Genomic DNA, 22,609 nt, shown 5'->3' with positions numbered 1-22,609 from the left:
CTTGTGATACAGTACTATATATACATTGATGATAATACTTACATTGCTGTATGTATAGTCACTATTGGTGATGATCATTGTCTTTGCTCCATGCTCTCTCATTCTACAAACCACAAAATATTGATTCTTATCATTCTCATCTCAACCTACAAAATACAGGTTCTGTTGTTTCTCATCCTACAAAGTACAAGTTCTCATTATCTATCATGCTACAAGTCTCATCTCATAATATATAAATTCTTGTGATTTTATTTGCAATAAAATATTCACCAACACAAAAAATCATAAAGAAGGGGGGATAACTCACAAGCACACAAAGATATAAACAAAGCTGACAGTGACATTCCCCTTTGGACACATTTCATCCCGCATTTTTCTAAAGTGTTAATTTTAATTAGATTGATTACAGGAGGGGATATGACTATGTACAAAAGTTACCTGTTCAGTATAAGTGGCAGCCTTCTGTCTTTATGAACAAACTTTTCCATATTCTTTACTGTGTCTTCCTTCAAAGCTCCCTGGAACCAAAGATTATCATATACAGCCAACAGAATATGTATCAGAAAATTTATTATATTAAAGCATATAACCAGTAAATATGAACATATATATATGTATACGTATATATAATGTACCATATCTTTGAATCTACCATAATGGTTATGATTTATACCTTCACATTAGAACACATAAATCTGAGAAAAAGGGCTTACTACAAAGCAACAGCATGTAATATTTGTAAGGATATTTTACATATTCTTCATTTTCATGCATTTGTCTTAAGCTTGCATATACAGAAAAACTTCCCTTGCAGATGCATTGTAATGTCATTGTTTTGTGAGCAAAACTCACATCCTTTCCCTGAAAAGTATGATGCCATGTACGAAAACATATGGGCTGACGGCGTCACAATCAATACCTATCAACAAAGGTAGATAACTCTGTAACATGCAAATAAATAATACCACCCATAAAATTGAGATATCGGATGATGACAGATAAACGATTAATACATACATGTTCATGGACCCAGTCGACACACGCTCTCATGTCTTGAAATATGGATCTGTACGACATGAACAAGTCATTGCACTTGACTCCGTCTGGTGATCTGTAATAGCAACAAGTACACATTGAAAAGTTGACCATCTAAAGAGAATTCGTTCCAACAAAAGTGATTTCTCAACTTTAGATACATAACTATACCTACAAAATCTATGTAAATTATGAAAACAAGAACATTAATACTTTTTGTTTTTTTGATAACTGGTTATCAAAGTATGCTGGCCTATTAAGGCATGTTACTTATCATTGGAGTACCTGGTTTTCTTATACTTAGTAACCAAATTTAATGCCACACTATAATCATAATTTGTATCGACTTTGAATGCTTTTATCTTGAAGAAGAATCTTTTGAAAAAATATGTTTTAAGAATCACATGATAATACCATCTTACACCATAGACATGTTGTTAGAAATATAACTCTCAACTAAAATTGTACCTACTGCTTTGGCCACATGCACCTTTATTTTTTATCACCCTGTATAATACTGCTTCTCTCTGTTTTCAAGAATTATCATCGACTAAGAAAACTGCTGGCTTCATACCAATCTTACGGAAGGGGATATAGGCAGTGATTATTTCGATAACATCATTCTGATTTTCAGGAATGAGACAAAATGACATATAATTCACAGACTTTCTGCTTCGTCTTTGGATTAAGTTTTAAGACAGGTCAGTAACAAACACATAATTTCTCAATCTTATCTATTAAACACAGTCACTGTGGTCAAAGCAAATACAGAGAGATCAAATATCTAAAACGTATCATGCAACAATAAAATTTGGATATGCTTCCAAAATCCTCATGCTTTCATTTTGCACACATGTAAATGAGCTAGTTGGCCTATTTGTCCAGGTTAGATAAGAGTAATCAGGACTGTCTTTGTGTGTATATACATAGGTCATCTTCGTTTAGGACTCATACCACATATAGATACTAAGAAAATGTATTTTATGTATTAGTAATTGACAGTGAAGTTAAACACTAACCTGTCAAATGATTACTTTACTTTTTTTGTAATTTAAAAGTTAGTCATATGAACTAACAATCAACCAAAAGAGAAATGTTTTAGATTTTTATATCATATCAATTAAGATTCAGACAACAAATTTAGATAAAATCAAAATATCGTTTTTCAAAGCCCTAAATCAAATTTCAATAGTTTCTATATGTGATAGCATCCTATAAAAGATGAAGAGGGTAGGGTGTTATTATTCAGAGTCAAAGGTCGGCTTTGACCCCTGCACACATTACCTGACCACTTACTAATATGGGCAGTCATCTGCGCCCTTATTTGGCATTTGACTCCACCCCCAAGCAGCGAGGCTTCGTTGCCAAGGGAATGTCCAACCTGCCAAATACACCGCGTTCTAAGATGCAAACATATTGTGAGGTCGAATGATATATACTGCCTTTGGTACGCAAACAATTTGTCATTGGTGTAGATTAAGGATTGGGAAATTCTAACATTAGGTATGTTGTACAGAACATCCCACAGAATTTCCTATTCCTCATTAAATGCCTATTTGATATTACTGTAGCTATTTCATGTTTTTATTTGCCATACACAGTCAAACTGTTCAACAAAAAATATTTTTTGAAAAAGCATCATTTTACCAATCATTAATGGTGAGTTAAGAAGTTTCTGTCAATTTATTTCAAATATCTTTATTTTTATTAATTTTTTTTGTATACATTTGTTTTTTTAATTGATTGGTTTGGTTCAACTTTCTATATATAATCCAATTATCAAAACTAAACGGTATGTTTAATAAGTTGACGGTTCATCACATGTCAGCTAATGAATAAAAGAAATGATGATGTTACTATTGTACCTGGTTAACATGAGGTGTTGTGTTTGGTGTGTGTGGTGGTTTGGTGGGGAGACTGTGCATTAAACTAATCATAATCCTAGGCCTGAAAACACATGATAACATCTAACATACATCCCCTAAATATACCTAGCTAACATATGTACCCTATTGTTCAAAATCAAAATGAGATTCATCAAATAAAGCCTAGATTAAGATATAAGAATTATTATCAATAATGTTGATTTGATGAAATATAATATTCTTATAATCATTAATTGAATCAGTTAAATTGAAACATAGAAAGACACCCTACTTTTATTCTGTATATTATGTAAAGCTTTATAACCTCATCTAGGAATATAGCGACTTTCAACGTAATGATAAAATTTTAACACATAAGTCTAATCGTAAGGAATATAGCGACTTTCAACGTAATGATAAAATTTTAACACATAAGTCTAATTGTAAGGAATATAGCGACTTTCACCGTAATGATAAAATTTTAACACATAAGTCTAATCGTAAGGAATATAGCGACTTTCAACGTTATGATAAAATTTTAACACATAAGTCTAATCGTAAGGAATATAGCGAATTTCACCGTAATGATAAAATTTTAACACATATGTCTAATCGTAAGGAATGAAGCGACTTTCACCGTAATGATAAAATTTTAACACATATGTCTAATCTTGAGGAATATAGAGACTTTCACCATAATGATAAATTTTAACATATATGTCTAATTGTAAGGAATATAGCGACTTTCACAATAATGATAAAATTTTAACACATATGTCTAATCGTAAGGAATATAGAGACTTTCGCCATAATGATAAAATTTTAACACATATGTCTAATTGTAAGGCTTACCGTAAACTGGTACTGAAAGTCAAAAGTTAATTATCTTCCTTATCATAAAAGTCCTGTTGTAGTATACATAGTCCTTCTTTACTGGCCGAGTGGCGACATAAAGTCAGCTCATCATGAATCACATTTTGGTAGGTGTTTAAGGCTATTGTATATGGTGATGTATATGAATTGTGTAGCTATAAACATGCTCATCTCTCTTAAACAGGAGTAAAGCTAGAGTTATCTTTTCTTAATCACAATAACGTTTGATACACACCTTACATAGTCACTGGAGGAGTTGAAATAGTCGATGATACAGGCAATCATGTAGGTTTCTGTGAGATAAAGAAATCGTCTTTTAGATTGTTGAATAGAACTATTGTTTTTAAAACATTCTTTATAGCATAATTCAGCCAATATTTCAATTTATTCTTCTGATAATTTCATTTCATTGACCGGTAAGTGTCTTTTTTATCTCAATACCAGGATAATTAAATTTGCAATTGAAATGGAAATATACATATAGATCGATTCTGTGTGAAGTTGTATAATTACATCAGTCTTTCCATAGTAAATATTTTCTTTGCAAGAAGTGACAAAGCTAAGCTGACAACATAAGGATGTACCAGAGAAGACTAACCTGGGAGATTAAACAGTGTATTTAATACATAAACTCGGCTCTCGTCCAGCTGTATATACTTATTAGGGTAGAGCTTTGATACTTCATGTCTAGATAAAACAGAGATTTCAAAGTCAACCTAGATGGAATTTGATGGTAAACCTTTCATTTCTATATAATGGCAAAAATATATTACAAGTAGATAATTTCATTTTGATTTCTTGAGCAAATCAGTAAGCTAACTTTGAACAGTCAGAGCAAGAAATATGATAGAACTAATACAATCAAAGTTTAATGCATAGATTGTTGATTTTGACAAGACTTAACAATAAAAGATCAATTTTCATATCAAGAATTTAGCAAACAATATCTTAACTCTTCGTTCAAATAAAATCAAACTTATCATTCACTTACCCTTTTAAAAATTTGAATCCATGAACACAAACCAAAATATTTCCATAGGCATCAACTTTTAACAAATTTCCATACTGTTTATCAAACCACAGTCCCCTGAAACATTAAAGAGGATGAAAAATGACACGTGTATTTGTAGTTTCTGGGTTAAAAACCTTATCAATATTCAGCACAATGTTAACTATTAATATGGTTTATTTTTGGAAAGCAGTAAATTGGCATCTGATGCATATGACACATATTCTTTAAACAATATAGATATGAAAGATATGGGCAAAGAAGTAATTATACTATGTAGACAAAATGCTGTCAAATTAAAGACAATCCAGTACACATGCTTGTGTTTGAGTGCCATCATTTGTTAATGTAACCTGTATTTGTTTCTGTGTTTGGGTGACTGTTGGACATTGTAACCTGTATTTGTTTCTGTGTTTGTGTGACTGTTGGACATTGTAACCTGTATTTGTTTCTGTGTTTGGTTGACTGTTGGACATTGTTACCTGTATTTGTTTCTGTGTCTATGTGACCGTTGGACATTGCTACCTGTATTTGTTTCTGTGTCTATGTGACTGTTGGACATTGTAACCTGTATTTGTTTCTGTGTTTGGTGTGACCGTTGGACATTGTTACCTGTATTTGTTTCTGTGTCTGTGTGACTGTTGGACATTGTTACCTGTATTTGTTTCTGTGTTTGGGTGACCGTTGGACATTGTTACCTGTATTTGTTTCTGTGTTTGGGTGACCGTTGGACATTGTTACCTGTATTTGTTTCTGTGTTGGGTGACCTTGGACATTGTTACCTGTATTGTTTGGTTGACCGTTGGACATTGTTACCTGTATTTGTTTCTGTGTTTGGGTGACCGTTGCCTGTTTGTTTCTGTGTTTGTGAGACATTGTTACCTGTATTTGTTTCTGTGTTTGGGTGACCGTTGGACATTGTTACCTGTATTTGTTTCTGTGTTTGGGTGACTGTTGGACATTGTTACCTGTATTTGTTTCTGTGTTTGAGTGACCGTTAGACATTGTTCCCTGTATTTGTTTCTGTGTTTGGGTGACCGTTAGACATTGTTACCTGTATTTGTTTCTGTGTTTGGGTGACCGTTGGACATTGTTACCTGTATTTGTTTCTGTGTTTGAGTGACCGTTGGACATTGTTACCTGTATTTGTTTCTGTGTTTGAGTGACTGTTGGACATTGTTACCTGTATTTGTTTCTGTGTTTGGGTGACCGTTGGACATTGTTACCTGTATTTGTTTCTGTGTCTGTGTGACTGTTGGACATTGTTACCTGTATTTGTTTCTGTGTTTGGGTGACCGTTGGACATTGTTACCTGTATTTGTTTCTGTGTCTGTGTGACTGTTGGACATTGTTACCTGTATTTGTTTCTGTGTTTGGGTGACCGTTGGACATTGTTACCTGTATTTGTTTCTGTGTTTGGGTGACCGTTGGACATTGTTACCTGTATTTGTTTCTGTGTCTATGTGACCGTTGGACATTGTTACCTGTATTTGTTTCTGTGTTTGGGTGACCGTTGGACATTGTTACCTGTATTTGTTTCTGTGTTTGGGTGACCGTTGGACATTGTTACCTGTATTTGTTTCTGTGTCTGTGTGACTGTTGGACATTGTTACCTGTATTTGTTTCTGTGTTTGGGTGACCGTTGGACATTGTTACCTGTATTTGTTTCTGTGTTTGGGTGACCGTTGGACATTGTTACCTGTATTTGTTTCTGTGTTTGGGTGACCGTTGGACATTGTTACCTGTATTTGTTTCTGTGTTTGGGTGACCGTTGGACATTGTTACCTGTATTTGTTTCTGTGTTTGGGTGACCGTTGGACATTGTTACCTGTATTTGTTTCTGTGTTTGGGTGACCGTTGGACATTGTTACCTGTATTTGTTTCTGTGTTTGGGTGACCGTTGGACATTGTTACCTGTATTTGTTTCTGTGTTTGGGTGACCGTTGGACATTGTTACCTGTATTTGTTTCTGTGTTTGGGTGACCGTTAGACATTGTTACCTGTATTTGTTTCTGTGTTTGGGTGACCGTTGGACCATTGTTACCTGTATTTGTTTCTGTGTTTGGGTGACCGTTGGACATTGTTACCTGTATTTGTTTCTGTGTTTGGGTGACCGTTGGACATTGTTACCTGTATTTGTTTCTGTGTTTGGGTGACCGTTGGACATTGTTACCTGTATTTGTTTCTGTGTTTGGGTGACCGTTGGACATTGTTACCTGTATTTGTTTCTGTGTTTGGGTGACCGTTGGACATTGTTACCTGTATTTGTTTCTGTGTTTGGGTGACCGTTGGACATTGTTACCTGTATTTGTTTCTGTTGTTTGTTGTGACCGTTGGACATTGTTACCTGTATTTGTTTCTGTGTTTGGGTGACCGTTGGACATTGTTACCTGTATTTGTTTCTGTGTTTGGGTGACCGTTGGACATTGTTACCTGTATTTGTTTCTGTGTTTGGGTGACCGTTGGACATTGTTACCTGTATTTGTTTCTGTGTTTGGGTGACCGTTGGACATTGTTACCTGTATTTGTTTCTGTGTTTGGGTGACGTTGGACATTGTTACCTGTATTTGTTTCTGTGTTTGGGTGACGTTGGACATTGTTACCTGTATTTGTTTCTGTGTGTTTGGGTGACCGTTGGACATTGTTACCTGTATTTGTTTCTGTGTTTGGGTGACCGTTGGACATTGTTACCTGTATTTGTTTCTGTGTTTGGGTGACCGTTGGACATTGTTACCTGTATTTGTTTCTGTGTTTGGGTGACCGTTGGACATTGTTACCTGTATTTGTTTCTGTGTTTGGGTGACCGTTGGACATTGTTACCTGTATTTGTTTCTGTGTTTGAGTGACCGTTGGACATTGTTACCTGTATTTGTTTCTGTGTTTGGGTGACCGTTGGACATTGTTACCTGTATTTGTTTCTGTGTTTGGGTGACCGTTGGACATTGTTACCTGTATTTGTTTCTGTGTTTGGGTGACCGTTGGACATTGTTACCTGTATTTGTTTCTGTGTTTGGGTGACCGTTGGACATTGTTACCTGTATTTGTTTCTGTGTTTGAGTGACCGTTGGACATTGTTACCTGTATTTGTTTCTGTGTTTGGGTGACCGTTGGACATTGTTACCTGTATTTGTTTCTGTGTTTGGGTGACCGTTGGACATTGTTACCTGTATTTGTTTCTGTGTTTGGGTGACCGTTGGACATTGTTAGATTGTTACCTGTATTTGTTTCTGTGTTTGGGTGACCGTTGGACATTGTTACCTGTATTTGTTTCTGTGTTTGGGTGACCGTTGGACATTGTTACCTGTATTTGTTTCTGTGTTTGGGTGACCGTTGGACATTGTTACCTGTATTTGTTTCTGTGTTTGGGTGACCGTTGGACATTGTTACCTGTATTTGTTTCTGTGTTTGGGTGACCGTTGGACATTGTTACCTGTATTTGTCTCTGTGTTTGACCGTTGGACATTGTTATCTGTATTTGTTTCTGTGTTTGGTGACCGTTGGACATTGTTACCTGTATTTGTTTCTGTGTTTGGGTGACCGTTGGACATTGTTACCTGTATTTGTTTCTGTGTTTGGGTGACCGTTGGACATTGTTACCTGTTTTGTCTCTGTGTTTGAGTGACCGTTGGACATTGTTACCTGTATGTTGTTTCTTTTGTTTCTTGTTTGGGTGACCGTTGGACATTGTTATCTGTATTTGTTTCTGTGTTTGGGTGACTGTTGGACATTGTTACCTGTATTTGTTTCTGTGTTTGGGTGACCATTGGACATTTTCACCTGTATTTGTTTCTGTGTTTGGGTGACCGTTGGACATTGTAACCTGTATTTGTTTCTGTGTTTGGGTGACCGTTGGACATTGTTATCTGTATTTGTTTCTGTGTTTGGGTGACTGTTGGACATTGTTACCTGTATTTGTTTCTGTGTTTGGGTGACCGTTTGACATTGTTACCTGTATTTGTTTCTGTGTTTGAGTGACCGTTGGACATTGTTACCTGTATTTGTTTCTGTGTTTGGGTGACCATTGGACATTGTTACCTGTATTTGTCTCTGTGTTTGGGTGACTGTTGGACATTGTTACTGTATACGTTACATTTCTTTGCCACACTTAAGTTAACCTTTTTTACCTGCAGGCAAATGTGGGATCATATTCAAACTCCTTAATAACTTCTGGGTATCCAATATGTACCAGTCTCTGTTTTAACATTTCAAATCCCATTTCTTCATATTGTGGCGATTTGTACACTGCAATATAAACAAAAGCAACATTTAAAAGACAACTTAAACCCTAATTTTATGGTTTGATCCAAAGTGGGTAGAATGTTCAAGAAATGAATCATTCCAGATACCATTAATGCTGTCTTAATGATGATAACACTCATTCAAATCCAACCAATGAATGCTGATTACAAATCCCTTATTAGGTTAAACTAAAGGGTTGTACCATTTTTCATTTATCAAATGACTAAAGAGTCGTATCGTTTTTCATTTACAAGATGACTAAAGGATAATGTTGTCCCCTTTAACTCAAACATAAAGATTGTCCTTCAAATGATAAGCTTACCACTTAATATTAAGATCATGCTTCACTGGGTATTAAGCTTACAATATAAGATAAAGATCATCCTTCAATCGTTAATGTTACTTAAGTTACGATAAAGATCTCCCATCCCTGGGTAGATAGATAGATATCTTTAAATAACATTGGTCACAGTCAGAAGAGCTGAAGTTGAAACAAAGGCTAAATAAAATACAAATAAAATGTAACATTGAAACTTTTTCAGGATCATCTCATCACATAACGGGATCATTATATATATAATACAGCCTGAGGTATATTTATATTTCTGTTTATGCTAATGACTGTTGAGGTAATTGTATATATATTTTACACTTTTTACTTACCTGCTAAAGTGTAATCCATATCAAACCCATACACCGAGATCTTCTCTAAGTGTAAGGCTCTGTTCACAAAGATCCTGTGAAAGGGAAACATTGAAAACATTTTAAGTCCTGTTTGTATGTGTAAAGACTATCTGTGTTATGAAAGTGTTCTTACACATTTGATGTAATAATGACCAATGACATCTTATTAATAAAGATAGGATATGGTGATGAAACATCCTGCATTCATTAAATCATTAAAATTTATACAAGTTGAGGTATTCATCAATTAATTTGGTCTAAATATAGTCAATATTTCACTAACAACAAATGAAAAGGAATGAAATGATTCGTTGTTTTTTTTGGTCAAACATAATTTGAAAAATTTAGTGGAAAACTTATGTGATAAAGGAGTAACGTACGCTTGTTTGTACTTTGTGACCTAAAGAGGAGTGGCTTACTCTTCCTATAAACACACCCATTAAAATGTTACTTAAATTGGTAGTGGCTTACTATAGTTTAAGGATCATCCTTCAAACTCCAGGGATTACTATCACTGACTTTATATCTATCCCTTGACTATCTTATAGTAAAACTGAAGGCATCGGAAGACACAGCTGATTTGATCCTTTGATTTACATCAAAAGAGTTATATAACGGTACACTGTGGTTTTCTGTGATGCTTGAAGTCTCTGCAGATATGTGATTGATCAGTTTTCTCATGTATCAAGGATTTTTAAGGATGTGCTAGGTTTATTGGTGGAGGCAAGCCAGAGTACCAAGAGAAAAGTGCAGAAAAAACACCGACCAGCAGGCAGTGGTATCTGGCAACTGCTCCATATGGCTTTCAACCTCTCAACCCAGAAATGGAGGGCTTGTGGTAATATGTCAGGACATCAAACAAAGCACCCCTTCACCTATAAACATTCACTGACTGAGTAATCAGGAATCGTATAAGAAACTTTAATTTTCACCTTTAATCTGATAAAGAGTTTTACCTGTGTGAGGGTTGTCGTTTATACACATGCATCTTGTTGTTTCCGTTGTCCATATGTGTGGTAGAACCGTTCATATTGACAAAGTTACCAGAGTGGTCTCTCTTGATCGGAGAGGATGGCGTTGCCTCTGGGGTCTGCATCGTGTATGTATGTTGTATCTATACAGGGCAGATCCAGCACTCTCTTCAAAGTAAGCAATATACCTGAAAAACAGCAAAATAGAGAAATCACTGAAAACGAGATTCTCATTCCAATTCATTTCCTAAAATAACATGTACTGTAAACATACATTATAGTCTAGTGGTAATCAAATTTTTAACACTTTTTGTGACAGTGACCATATTTAACACTACCCGGTTTGTACAAACCACACCAACCTGCTCTTTTTACATTACAGAAAATATAATCAACACAATCATATCGTAGCTTATGATCAAAAGGTCTCACACAGTATTTTATTTTATTTTTAAGTAGTGAAAGTCTTTCAGTCAGAATTTATAGCCAATATGAAAGCCAACTAGACAGAGGCAAATTCAACATGAAGTGTTAGCAACTGAAAGACGTTCAATACTTAAATAGATATTTGTTAACAATTTTATGATGAAATCCCAAGAGATTTGCATCTATAATGAATAAAGGAATTCCATGGAAGTGGATGTGTCGCCTGCACAGCATCACAAGAAATAGTTATTTACAGTTAAAAATATTGTTAATAATTAGGTGAAGTTATCAAGTTCCGTAACTCTTGCAAATATTGATGGATTTTGACCAGTATTTATCCCATCTAAGATCTTATTGATATAAAGCAATACACCAAATTTAGTTGAAATCAGAAAATAAGTATTTAAGTTATAGAGCGGAAACCATGTTTCGACGATTTTAAAGTCCTGTAACTCTTGCAAGTATTGACAGATTTTGACCAGTATCACACCCATCAAAGATCTCATTGATATAAAGCAATACACCAAATTTAGTTGAAATCAGAAAATAACTATTTAAGTTATAGAGCGGAAACCATGTTTTGACGATTTTAAAGTCCTGTAACTATTGCAAGTATTGATGGATTTTGACCAATATCAAAGCAATTTAAGATCTGATTGATATAAAGCAATAAAACAAATTTGGTTAAATCGAACAATGAATACTGAACTTATTGAGCGGAAACCATGGATTTATCTGTTTTGACGATTTTAAGGTCCCGTAACTCTTGCAAGTATCGATGGATTTTGACCATTATTGAAGTCATCTGAGATCTCATTGATTTAAAGCAATTTGTGAAATTTGGATGAAATTGGACAATAAATATTTGAGTTATCGAGCGGAAACCATGGATTTATCTGTTTTGATGATTTAAAAGTCCCGTAACTCTTGCAAATATTGACAGATTTTGACAATTATCAAACTCATCGGAGATGTTATTGATACAAAGCAATATACCAAATTTGGTTGCAATCGGACAACAAATAATTAAGTTATCTCACGGAAACCATTTCCCGGATGCCGCCGTCGACACCAACACCGACATAGTGATACCTAAGTGTCGCCCTTGCGTTGCAGACAACACAAAAAGAATGCATTATCCACAAAGACAGAACAGCTATCCACGATTGCTGGCACGACAAAGGTGAAGTCATAATGATAATGAAGTCATAACAAGCGAATGGCAGTTCATAGACTGATGAATGTCAATTATGCTTGGTAAAGTTACTCAATCGGCTGCAGTGAAAATATAAATATATATGCTGATAAATAAGTACACACCAGAATATGTACACACCACAATATGTACACACCAAAATATGTACACACCACAATATGTACACACCACAATATGTACACACCACAATATGTACACACCACAATATGTACACACCACAATATGTACACACCAAAATATGTACACACCACAATATGTACACACCACAATATGTACACACCAAAATATGTACACACCAAAATATGTACACACCACAATATGTACACACCACAATATGTACACACCACAATATGTACACACCACAATATGTACACACCAAAATATGTACACACCACAATATGTACACACCACAATATGTACACACCAAAATATGTACACACCACAATATGTTCACACGCCACAATATGTACACACCACAATATGTACACCCACAATATGTACCACCACAATATGTACACACCACAATATGTACACACCACAATATGTACACACCAAATATGTACACACCAAATATACAACACACCACAATATGTACACACCAAATATGTACACACCAAAATATGTACACACCACAATATGTACACACCACAATATGTACACACCACAATATGTACACACCACAATATGTACACACCACAATATGTACACACCACAATATGTACACACCACAATATGTACACACCACAATATGTACACACCAAATATGTACACACCACAATATGTACACACTACAATATGTACACACCACAATATGTACACACCACAATATGTACACACCACAATATGTACACACCACAATATGTACACACCACAATATGTACACACCACAATATGTACACACTACAATATGTACACACACCACAATATGTACACACCACAATATGTACACACCACAATATGTACACACCACAATATGTACACACCACAATATGTACACACCACAATATGTACACACCACAATATGTACACACCAAAATATGTACACACCACAAATATGTACACACCACAATATGTACACACCACAATATGTACACACCACAATATGTACACACTACAATATGTACACACCACAATATGTACACAATACAATATGTACACACTACAATATGTACACACCACAATATGTACACACCACAATATGTACACACCACAATATGTACACACCACAATATGTACACACCACAATATGTACACACCACAATATGTACACACCACAATATGTACACACCACAATATGTACACACCACAATATGTACACACTACAATATGTACACAATACAATATGTACACAATACAATATGTACACACCACAATATGTACACACCACAATATGTACACACTACAATATGTACACACCACAATATGTACACACTACAATATGTACACACCACAATATGTACACAATACAATATGTACACACCAATATGTACACACCACAATATGTACACACACAATATGTACACACCACAATATGTACACACCACAATATGTACACACCACAATATGTACACACCACAATATGTACACACCACAATATGTACACACCACAATATGTACACACACAATATGTACACACCACAATATGTACACACCACAATATGTACACACCACAATATGTACACACCACAATATGTACACACCACAATATGTACACACCACAATATGTACACACCAAATATGTACACACCACAATATGTACACACCACAATATGTACACACCACAATATGTACACACACAAAATATGTACACACCACAATATGTACACACCACAATATGTACACACCAAATATGTACACACCAAAATATGTACACACCACAATATGTACACACCACAATATGTACACACCACAATATGTACACACCACAATATGTACACACCACAATATGTACACACCAAAATATGTACACACCAAAATATGTACACACCACAATATGTACACACCACAATATGTACACACCACAATATGTACACACCACAATATGTACACACCACAATATGTACACACTACAATATGTACACACCACAATATGTACACAATACAATATGTACACACCACAATATGTACACACCACAATATGTACACAATACAATATGTACACACCACAATATGTACACACTACAATATGTACACACCAAAATATGCAATCTGATTCAAATAGAGATCCTTTAAATTTCACTCTGCTTCATAGAGGATCTCACAACATCTCATTAGGAATCATGTTAAGATCCAAATCCGGTACTCTACTAGGTACTATCTGGTATAGGTACATATGTAAGATACAGACATTCTTCCATACTGAGTATAATGTGAAACTGTTAGATACATTTATGATATTCCTTAACCTATTACAGACAATGACGCAGGTGAATATATTCACCTGCGTCATTGTCTGTACTTGTAATATATATTACAAGTACATTCCACTGCACAATCAGTTTAATTATATCCATTCCCATGGCAACCATTCAATCTATGTATCCGGTTACTATATTAGTAATAAATTTTGATTAATGTCATTGCCCTTGTATCAATGGTGGTGGTACGGTGCTGATCCATGACACAGATCGACTTGTATATTAAGTCAAAAACTGGTCAGTTAAACCATAATGTACCTCACCAATTTAAAATCCAAATTAAACTGTACTGTAGCTATATTGAAGTCTTAAATATCAAAGAAACACAATTTAACAAAGCATGACAATCTATTGACTCGTGCCCTATCTGGGCCTCGAACTCACGATCTACGGCACCCAATCGCCTAACCAAACATATCTGCGCCTTCTACCACTGCGCCACATCCATAAGTATATTAAAGTCTTGTTACGAACGAAAATTATAATGCCAGTAACACTGATTAATATTAAATTAACAATACAAATTTTCAAATCTTAGAGCTGAAATACAAAATCAATTATATAAAATGACAAAGTAGGACAAAAAGAGAGGTTTTCATTCATCAAATTAGCAACAGGGTACATAAAACAAAAATGATATCAGTTTGTTGTGAAATCAATGAACACTAAAATCATACCTTTCTTGATAAGGTGAAAAACTTTAAATCCAAACACTTGGGTGTTCTGAACAATACTACCCGACTAAGCCACTCCTCATGTAACGGCACTCCTGTACCTGTACTACTGTACCGATGAAATAAATTCCTCCTTTGTAGGCTCACGTCAGCCACCTGTCTGCCTAAGATATCTGTTATGGTTCACTAGTATTCGTGCTAAACGTCAATAACTTACCCTAACAGTAGCTATACACAGGTATTAGTACAGTCCCTCTATCCTTGGTTCACTTACCTAACAGTGGCTACAATAATGTATATATATATATAGCTGTACACAGGATTTAGTACAGTCCCTCTATCCTTGGTTCACTTACCTAACAGTAGCTACAATAATGTATATTATATATATAGCTGTACACAACAGTGGCTACAATAATGTATAAATATGTTATATATATAGCTGTACACAGGATTTAGTACAGTCCCTCTATCCTTGGTTTACTTACCTAACATTGGCTACAATAATGTATATATATGTAGCGTACACAGTCCCTCTATCATTGGTTCTCTAGTACCCATACGAAATGGCAATAACTTACATAACAGTAGCTATATATATATAGCTGTACACAGGATTTAGTACAGTCCCTCTATCATTGGTTCTCTAGTACCCTTACTAAATGTCAATAACTTACATAACAGTAGCTATATATATATATAGCTGTACACAGGATTTAGTACAGTCCCTCTATCATTGGTTCTCTAGTACCCTTATACGAAATGGCAATAACTTACATAACAGTAGCTATATATATATATAGCTGTACACAGGATTTAGTACAGTCCCTCTATCATTGGTTCTATAGTACCCTTACTAAATGTCAATAACTTACATAAACAGTAGCTATATATATATATAGCTGTACACAGGATTTAGTACAGTCCCTCTATCATTGGTTCTCTAGTACCCTTACTAAACGTCAATAACTTACATAACAGTAGCTATATATATATATTAGCTGTACACAGGATTTAGTACAGTCCCTCTATCCTTGGTTCTATAGTACCCTTACTAAACGTCAATAACTTACATAACAGTAGCTATATATATATATATAGCTGTACACAGGATTTAGTACAGTCCCACTATCCTTGGTTCTCTAGTACCCATATGAAATGTCAATAACTTACATAACAGTAGCTATATATATATAGCTGTACACAGGATTTAGTACAGTCCCTCTATCCTTGGTTCTCTAGTACCCTTACTAAACGTCAATAACTTACATAACAGTAGCTATATATATATAGCTGTACATAGGATTTAGTACAGTCCCTCTATCATTGGTTCTATAGTACCCTTACTAAACGTCAATAACTTACATAACAGTAGCTATATATATATAGCTGTACACAGGATTTAGTACAGTCCCTCTATCATTGGTTCTATAGTACCCTTACTAAACGTCAATAACTTACATAACAGTAGCTCTATATATATATAGCTGTACACAGGATTTAGTACAGTCCCTCTATCATTGGTTCTATAGTACCCTTACTAAACGTCAATAACTTACATAACAGTAGCTATATATATATAGCTGTACACAGGATTTAGTACAGTCCCTCTATCATTGGTTCTATAGTACCCTTACTAAACGTCAATAACTTACATAACAGTAGCTATATATATATATGCTGTACACAGGATTTAGTACAGTCCCTCTATCATTGGTTCTATAGTACCCTTACTAAACGTCAATAACTTACATAACAGTAGCTATATATATATATAGCTGTACACAGGATTTAGTACAGTCCCTCTATCATTGGTTCTCTAGTACCCTTACTAAACGTCAATAACTTACATAACAGTAGCTCTATATATATATATAGCTGTACACAGGATTTAGTACAGTCCCTCTATCATTGGTTCTCTAGTACCCTTACTAAACGTCAATAACTTACATAACAGTAGCTATATATATATAGCTGTACACAGGATTTAGTACAGTCCCTCTATCATTGGTTCTATAGTACCCTTACTAAACGTCAATAACTTACATAACAGTAGCTATATACATATAGCTGTACACAGGATTTAGTACAGTCCCTCTATCATTGGTTCTCTAGTACCCTTACTAAACGTCAATAACTTACATAACAGTAGCTTTATAGATATATATAGCTGTACACAGGATTTAGTACAGTCCCGGGCTCTATCATTGGTTCTCTAGTACCCTTACTAACGTCAATAACTACTAACAGTAGTATTACATATCGTACACAGGATTTAGTACAGTTCCTCTATCCTTGGTTCTCTAGTACCCTTACTAAACGTCAATAACTTACATAACAGTAGCTTTATAGATATATATAGCTGTACACAGGATTTAGTACAGTCCGGGGCCTCTATCATTGGTTCTCTAGTACCCTTACTAAACGTCAATAACTTACATAACAGTAGCTATATACATATAGCTGTACATAGGATTTAGTACAGTCCCTCTATCATTGGTTCTCTAGTACCCTTACTAAACGTCAATAACTTACATAATTATATAACAGTAGCTATATATATATAGCTGTACACAGGATTTAGTACAGTCCCTCTATCATTGGTTCTCTAGTACCCATATGAAATGGCAATAACTTACATAACAGTAGCTATATACATATAGCTGTACATAGGATTTAGTACAGTCCCTCTATCATTGGTTCTCTAGTACCCTTACTAAACGTCAATAACTTATTAATTATATAACAGTAGCTATATATACATATAGCTGTACATAGGATTTAGTACAGTCCCTCTATCATTGGTTCTCTAGTACCCTTACTAAACGTCAATAACTTACATAACAGTAGCTATATACATATAGCTGTACACAGGATTTAGTACAGTCCCTCTATCATTGGTTCTCTAGTACCCTTACTAAACGTCAATAACTTACATAACAGTAGCTATATACATATAGCTGTACACAGGATTTAGTACAGTCCCTCTATCATTGGTTCTATAGTACCCTTACTGACAATAACTTACATAACAGTAGGATTTTAGTACTCCCTCTATCATATATACCCATACTAAACATCAATATATATATATAGATATAGCTGTACATAGCTAGGATTTAGATTTCAGGTGCTAAATTTCAGAACAATTTAGGATATATCCAAAGTACACAGCTAGGGTATTAAATACTTTAAGCCAGTTTCTCTTTTGCATGTAAACACTTTCAAAAATTATATATAAATACACTCATGGGAAATCCTACAGCAGTGAGAATATATGTATAGCTACACACATGTATACCGAACAATTACATGTGTATGACTGAATTCATTATGAAGCCATGCAAGAAATATTTTGAATGCATTCCATAAGTGCTATAAATAGAACATACCTCTATAAATAAAATAAATAACACATTAAAATAGCCTTAGATATTCTAACAATCTACTGCCAAACATTATAAACACTCCAAACATTTTGACCGCATTCCTGGAGGTGTTATAAATAGCGTTAACTTCCTCAAATAAATATAGCTTACACATTAAAGTAGATATCTACAGACTTTATCTTCTCCTAAAGTGTCTTATAAATGTTTAAATGTATGTAAAACATTACTATGGATTAATTTGCTTCATTAGTCTTTCTGAGTTAATTAAGTGCTTGTAGATTAATTATTTAGTAAACATAGTTATCACAAATCAATCACATTCATTAATTTATTAATTAAGTTAAGGCCTACAATTACAATACAGATGACTTGTATTAATTCATTTATGTCTGAAACTAAAGAATACTGACATGGACTACAGAATCAAATCTATAAATTACTATAGTTGAACACAATCTAATTTGAAAGTAGAAAATGAGTTTTAAAAGCACAAAATAACAGACAAAATCAATAAAATTCAATATAACACTTGGAAAATCTGTAGGTCATAATTTATAGAGGTTTCAAGATCTGTAGATGTGAATGGTTTATGTAAACAAGACATAGACTTTAACAGCTCTTCACCTACTTTAGCTGGAGTGTACCAGTTATCTAATGGACTTAGGTAACCCACACCTGATCACATATCAGGGTTTAATTCCAATATTAGACTGGCGGATCTCAAATGTTACACATTGTTAGGCCTAAATATACACCTTGATTTATAGTACATGTGTATTAATTCATTGGTCAAGTAATAACAATCGATATGCCTAAACCAGGTAATACAATAATGATTTCTTAGTCACACTCAGGCCCTATACACTTAATGTACAGGGCTGTGCTGATGTGGCTGTATGCATGTACTTGCTGGTCTGGATGGAACCCCTGGAGTTGGTTGGTTAGCCACCAACTACCACATGAGTATACCCTGCCTTGAAATAACCCTGGCTACTTAATGCAGGATAATTAAAACTATAAAAATGTTTTCTTTTAACATTCTCATTAACATTCAATTAAAATAGAACAAAACAACAATTTTTTCCTCTGGTATTATCTGTAGTAATTAAAGCAAATATTATTGATGAGATTTAATTTATTTTGTCACTAAAGTATGGGCAGCTGGCTTGATGGTATCATCATAATCATATACAGAATAGAAATTGGATGGTGGCGGTAAAAAGTCTGATACAAAAACACCTGATATATAGGTAGATAGAGAAGAGATCTAGAAAATGTGTACTTGTGTTGATTAGTGTTTCTCTGATATAATCTAGTAGTAAACACCCAACACACCTGTTGACACCTGTGTGTGTATAATTACATGTATTATGCACATACATAATACATATCACAAGTTGTTTTTTGGTGATTCTGATCTACACACATACAATCATAACAGGCAATGTCATCCGCATCATATTACATATGGTGACAATCTCAACGTCACATATTACTCGCACTTGTCATTTCGTCATATCATCATATATACCGGTACATATCCTGTTAATTGATTGATCCAATTGATGAAAAGAAACAGATTATTAGTGTTCTTTGGCCTTAATTGAAGATGACAGTTGTCTATATAACCCACTTACACAGGATTACATAACACCATTTGACATTTGAGGAAAAGCAGGATCAGAAGCAGTAGTATCTTAAACAGTTATTACTTGCTCAGTCTATCTGGATGTCTGCCACAAGGCCAACAACCAAAGAATCAGGCTAAAACCTAGCTGACTCATGTTTATAGTCTATCATGTTATACAATGATATCCACGTCATCTAGAAACCTTGACATTTGATAAAAAAGTTCATACATATAAATGGATGCACATGCACCTTGTACATGTTGTATTTACCTATCAACATATCATTGTTGAAATGGATCAGGGCATTGCAAATTATTAATCCACAAGATGCATATATGTCTCTCTCTCGAAAAAAAAAATCAAAATGCCTGCAACAATTTCCATACTCGATGATATTTCTGAGTTTTAGGAGATTGTCACTTTAAAATTGATAAAATTCAATATTTTGTTTTTCCTTGAAGATATTTATTTTTAGAGGTGTTTCTCCTTATTGAAGAAAATATTCACATAAAATTGGGAAAGATAGCTAAATTTCTCTAGGGGAAGGGGCTAGGCTAAGAGGGGCTGGGCCTTAGCCTCTGCATTAGAAGACTCACACAACAATCACAAATGACATTAATACAGAGATCATTCATTACAGTGACAAGAGAACGCTTCGCTCTAAAATCCATCAAAAGTCTACATTACATGCACTGGTAAAGCAGCTCTACCATTATACATACACAACAAGATTTGAAGTTTCGCCCTATCTTTTGGACACTTTAATTTGATAGCATGTATAACTTACATACCACAGATGTTTGATTTGAGTCTTATCTAGACAGCCATAAATAATTGCATGTGCACCTGTAAATCATTGCAGTTCATGCCAAAATGCACGTACCATAGGTACTGCATTAGTGAGTTACTGCATAAATATATTGTTGGATTTAAATAGAAATGAAAATACAATACATGTATGCTATAATATTAGAAATTATTCCATGAAGTAATCTCATCATGATACAGCTCCTTGTCCTATTATTCTACATTAAATCAAAGTACTGAAAGTACTAAATGGCTCGGTCTTGATGATAGGAGAAATTTATTTTTAAGGTCAATACTACTGTAGTTTTGTACAATAAGAAATAAATTTGGCTGGTGTTCCTTCCAGTTTGGACTTTTGAGGATTCCTTGGACACCAAGGTGTAAAATAAGAGACAAATACTAAAATCTTGGAAGCCTATTCTAATATTTCCTATGATGTTATATGTCAAATGATTTTATAACACATTCAGCATTTTCCTTGTTAATTTGATGTTAATGAAAATATCCATTCTTACAAGTTCCAGGGACCACAGTATCAGTTAACAAGTATCGTTTGCAGCAGAGAAAGACAATAGGCGTACTTTTCTATGACAAAATGTCTTAAATATAGAATATGTCTGTCCTCTAGAAGACTTATCAATATCACCACGTGATTTTTGAATAAATTGGTCAATTGGTCTACTTTTAACAAGTTTTGTAACTATTCTTTTGTAAAACAGCAAGTTGATTGATATACATTGTATCCGAACTTCAATTCAAACCGGATAACTTGTTAGCTCACCATAGACCATGAAATTGTTTGTACACTTTCTTAACTTCAGGATTGTTTTACAAAATTACAACTGAATTTTTCTACAACATTTTTTTATTTTCAAATCCCCATACCTCTGATGAGTATACTAAAACTGTCATTACAAGTGAATCAAATATTTTCAGTTTAAGATGAACAGGAAGAGATACATTCCTTTATTTCTTATAAATAGCAAACACCGATTTAATTGTATGTTCAGCAGGTTTTTTCCCTTTCTTTAAAAACGCTACCATTAACATTATGTTCTGTACCTAGATATGTAAACAATTCTTATAAATCTAATTCTGTATTCCATAACATCAACTGGTGTTGTGGTACCGATTTACGTCTTGAGAATATCACAATTTTTATCTTTCTGATATTAAGTTCTAATTTCCATGTTATGCAATATTGTTAAAATTCAGATAACATTTGTTGTAGACCATCAAATATTTCTGATATCATAACAGTGTTATTGGCAAATAATATGATAAAAAGTTTGGGATACATTCCAATATCATATACCGTAAAAATTTGTATAATTTGCGCAGGTACTTTTTAGGGCTGAAAATGCTTAAAAAAT

The 22,609-nt window shown here is 34.2% G+C and overlaps 1 protein-coding gene across 1 annotated transcript in view; it reads right to left on the bottom strand.

Moving 5' to 3' along the window:
• LOC138334744 (cytosolic purine 5'-nucleotidase-like) overlaps positions 1-22,609 on the bottom strand; it is a 40,436-nt gene that overhangs the window by 12,735 nt on the left and 5,092 nt on the right. Inside the window, exons 2-10 of the mRNA XM_069283442.1 lie at positions 10,662-10,864; positions 9,685-9,758; positions 8,907-9,024; positions 4,765-4,860; positions 4,372-4,460; positions 4,009-4,066; positions 1,018-1,111; positions 439-518; positions 43-103 (exon numbers count right to left, since the gene is read on the bottom strand). Of these exons, the coding sequence (XP_069139543.1) occupies positions 43-103; positions 439-518; positions 1,018-1,111; positions 4,009-4,066; positions 4,372-4,460; positions 4,765-4,860; positions 8,907-9,024; positions 9,685-9,758; positions 10,662-10,801 (810 nt within the window). The 5' untranslated portion in view covers positions 10,802-10,864. The remainder of the gene's footprint in view (positions 1-42; positions 104-438; positions 519-1,017; positions 1,112-4,008; positions 4,067-4,371; positions 4,461-4,764; positions 4,861-8,906; positions 9,025-9,684; positions 9,759-10,661; positions 10,865-22,609) is intronic.

This window comes from Argopecten irradians, chromosome 11 (genome assembly GCF_041381155.1).
Source record: "Argopecten irradians isolate NY chromosome 11, Ai_NY, whole genome shotgun sequence".
Taxonomy (NCBI): domain Eukaryota; kingdom Metazoa; phylum Mollusca; class Bivalvia; order Pectinida; family Pectinidae; genus Argopecten; species Argopecten irradians.
This window is presented reverse-complemented; position numbering and strand designations above follow the sequence as displayed.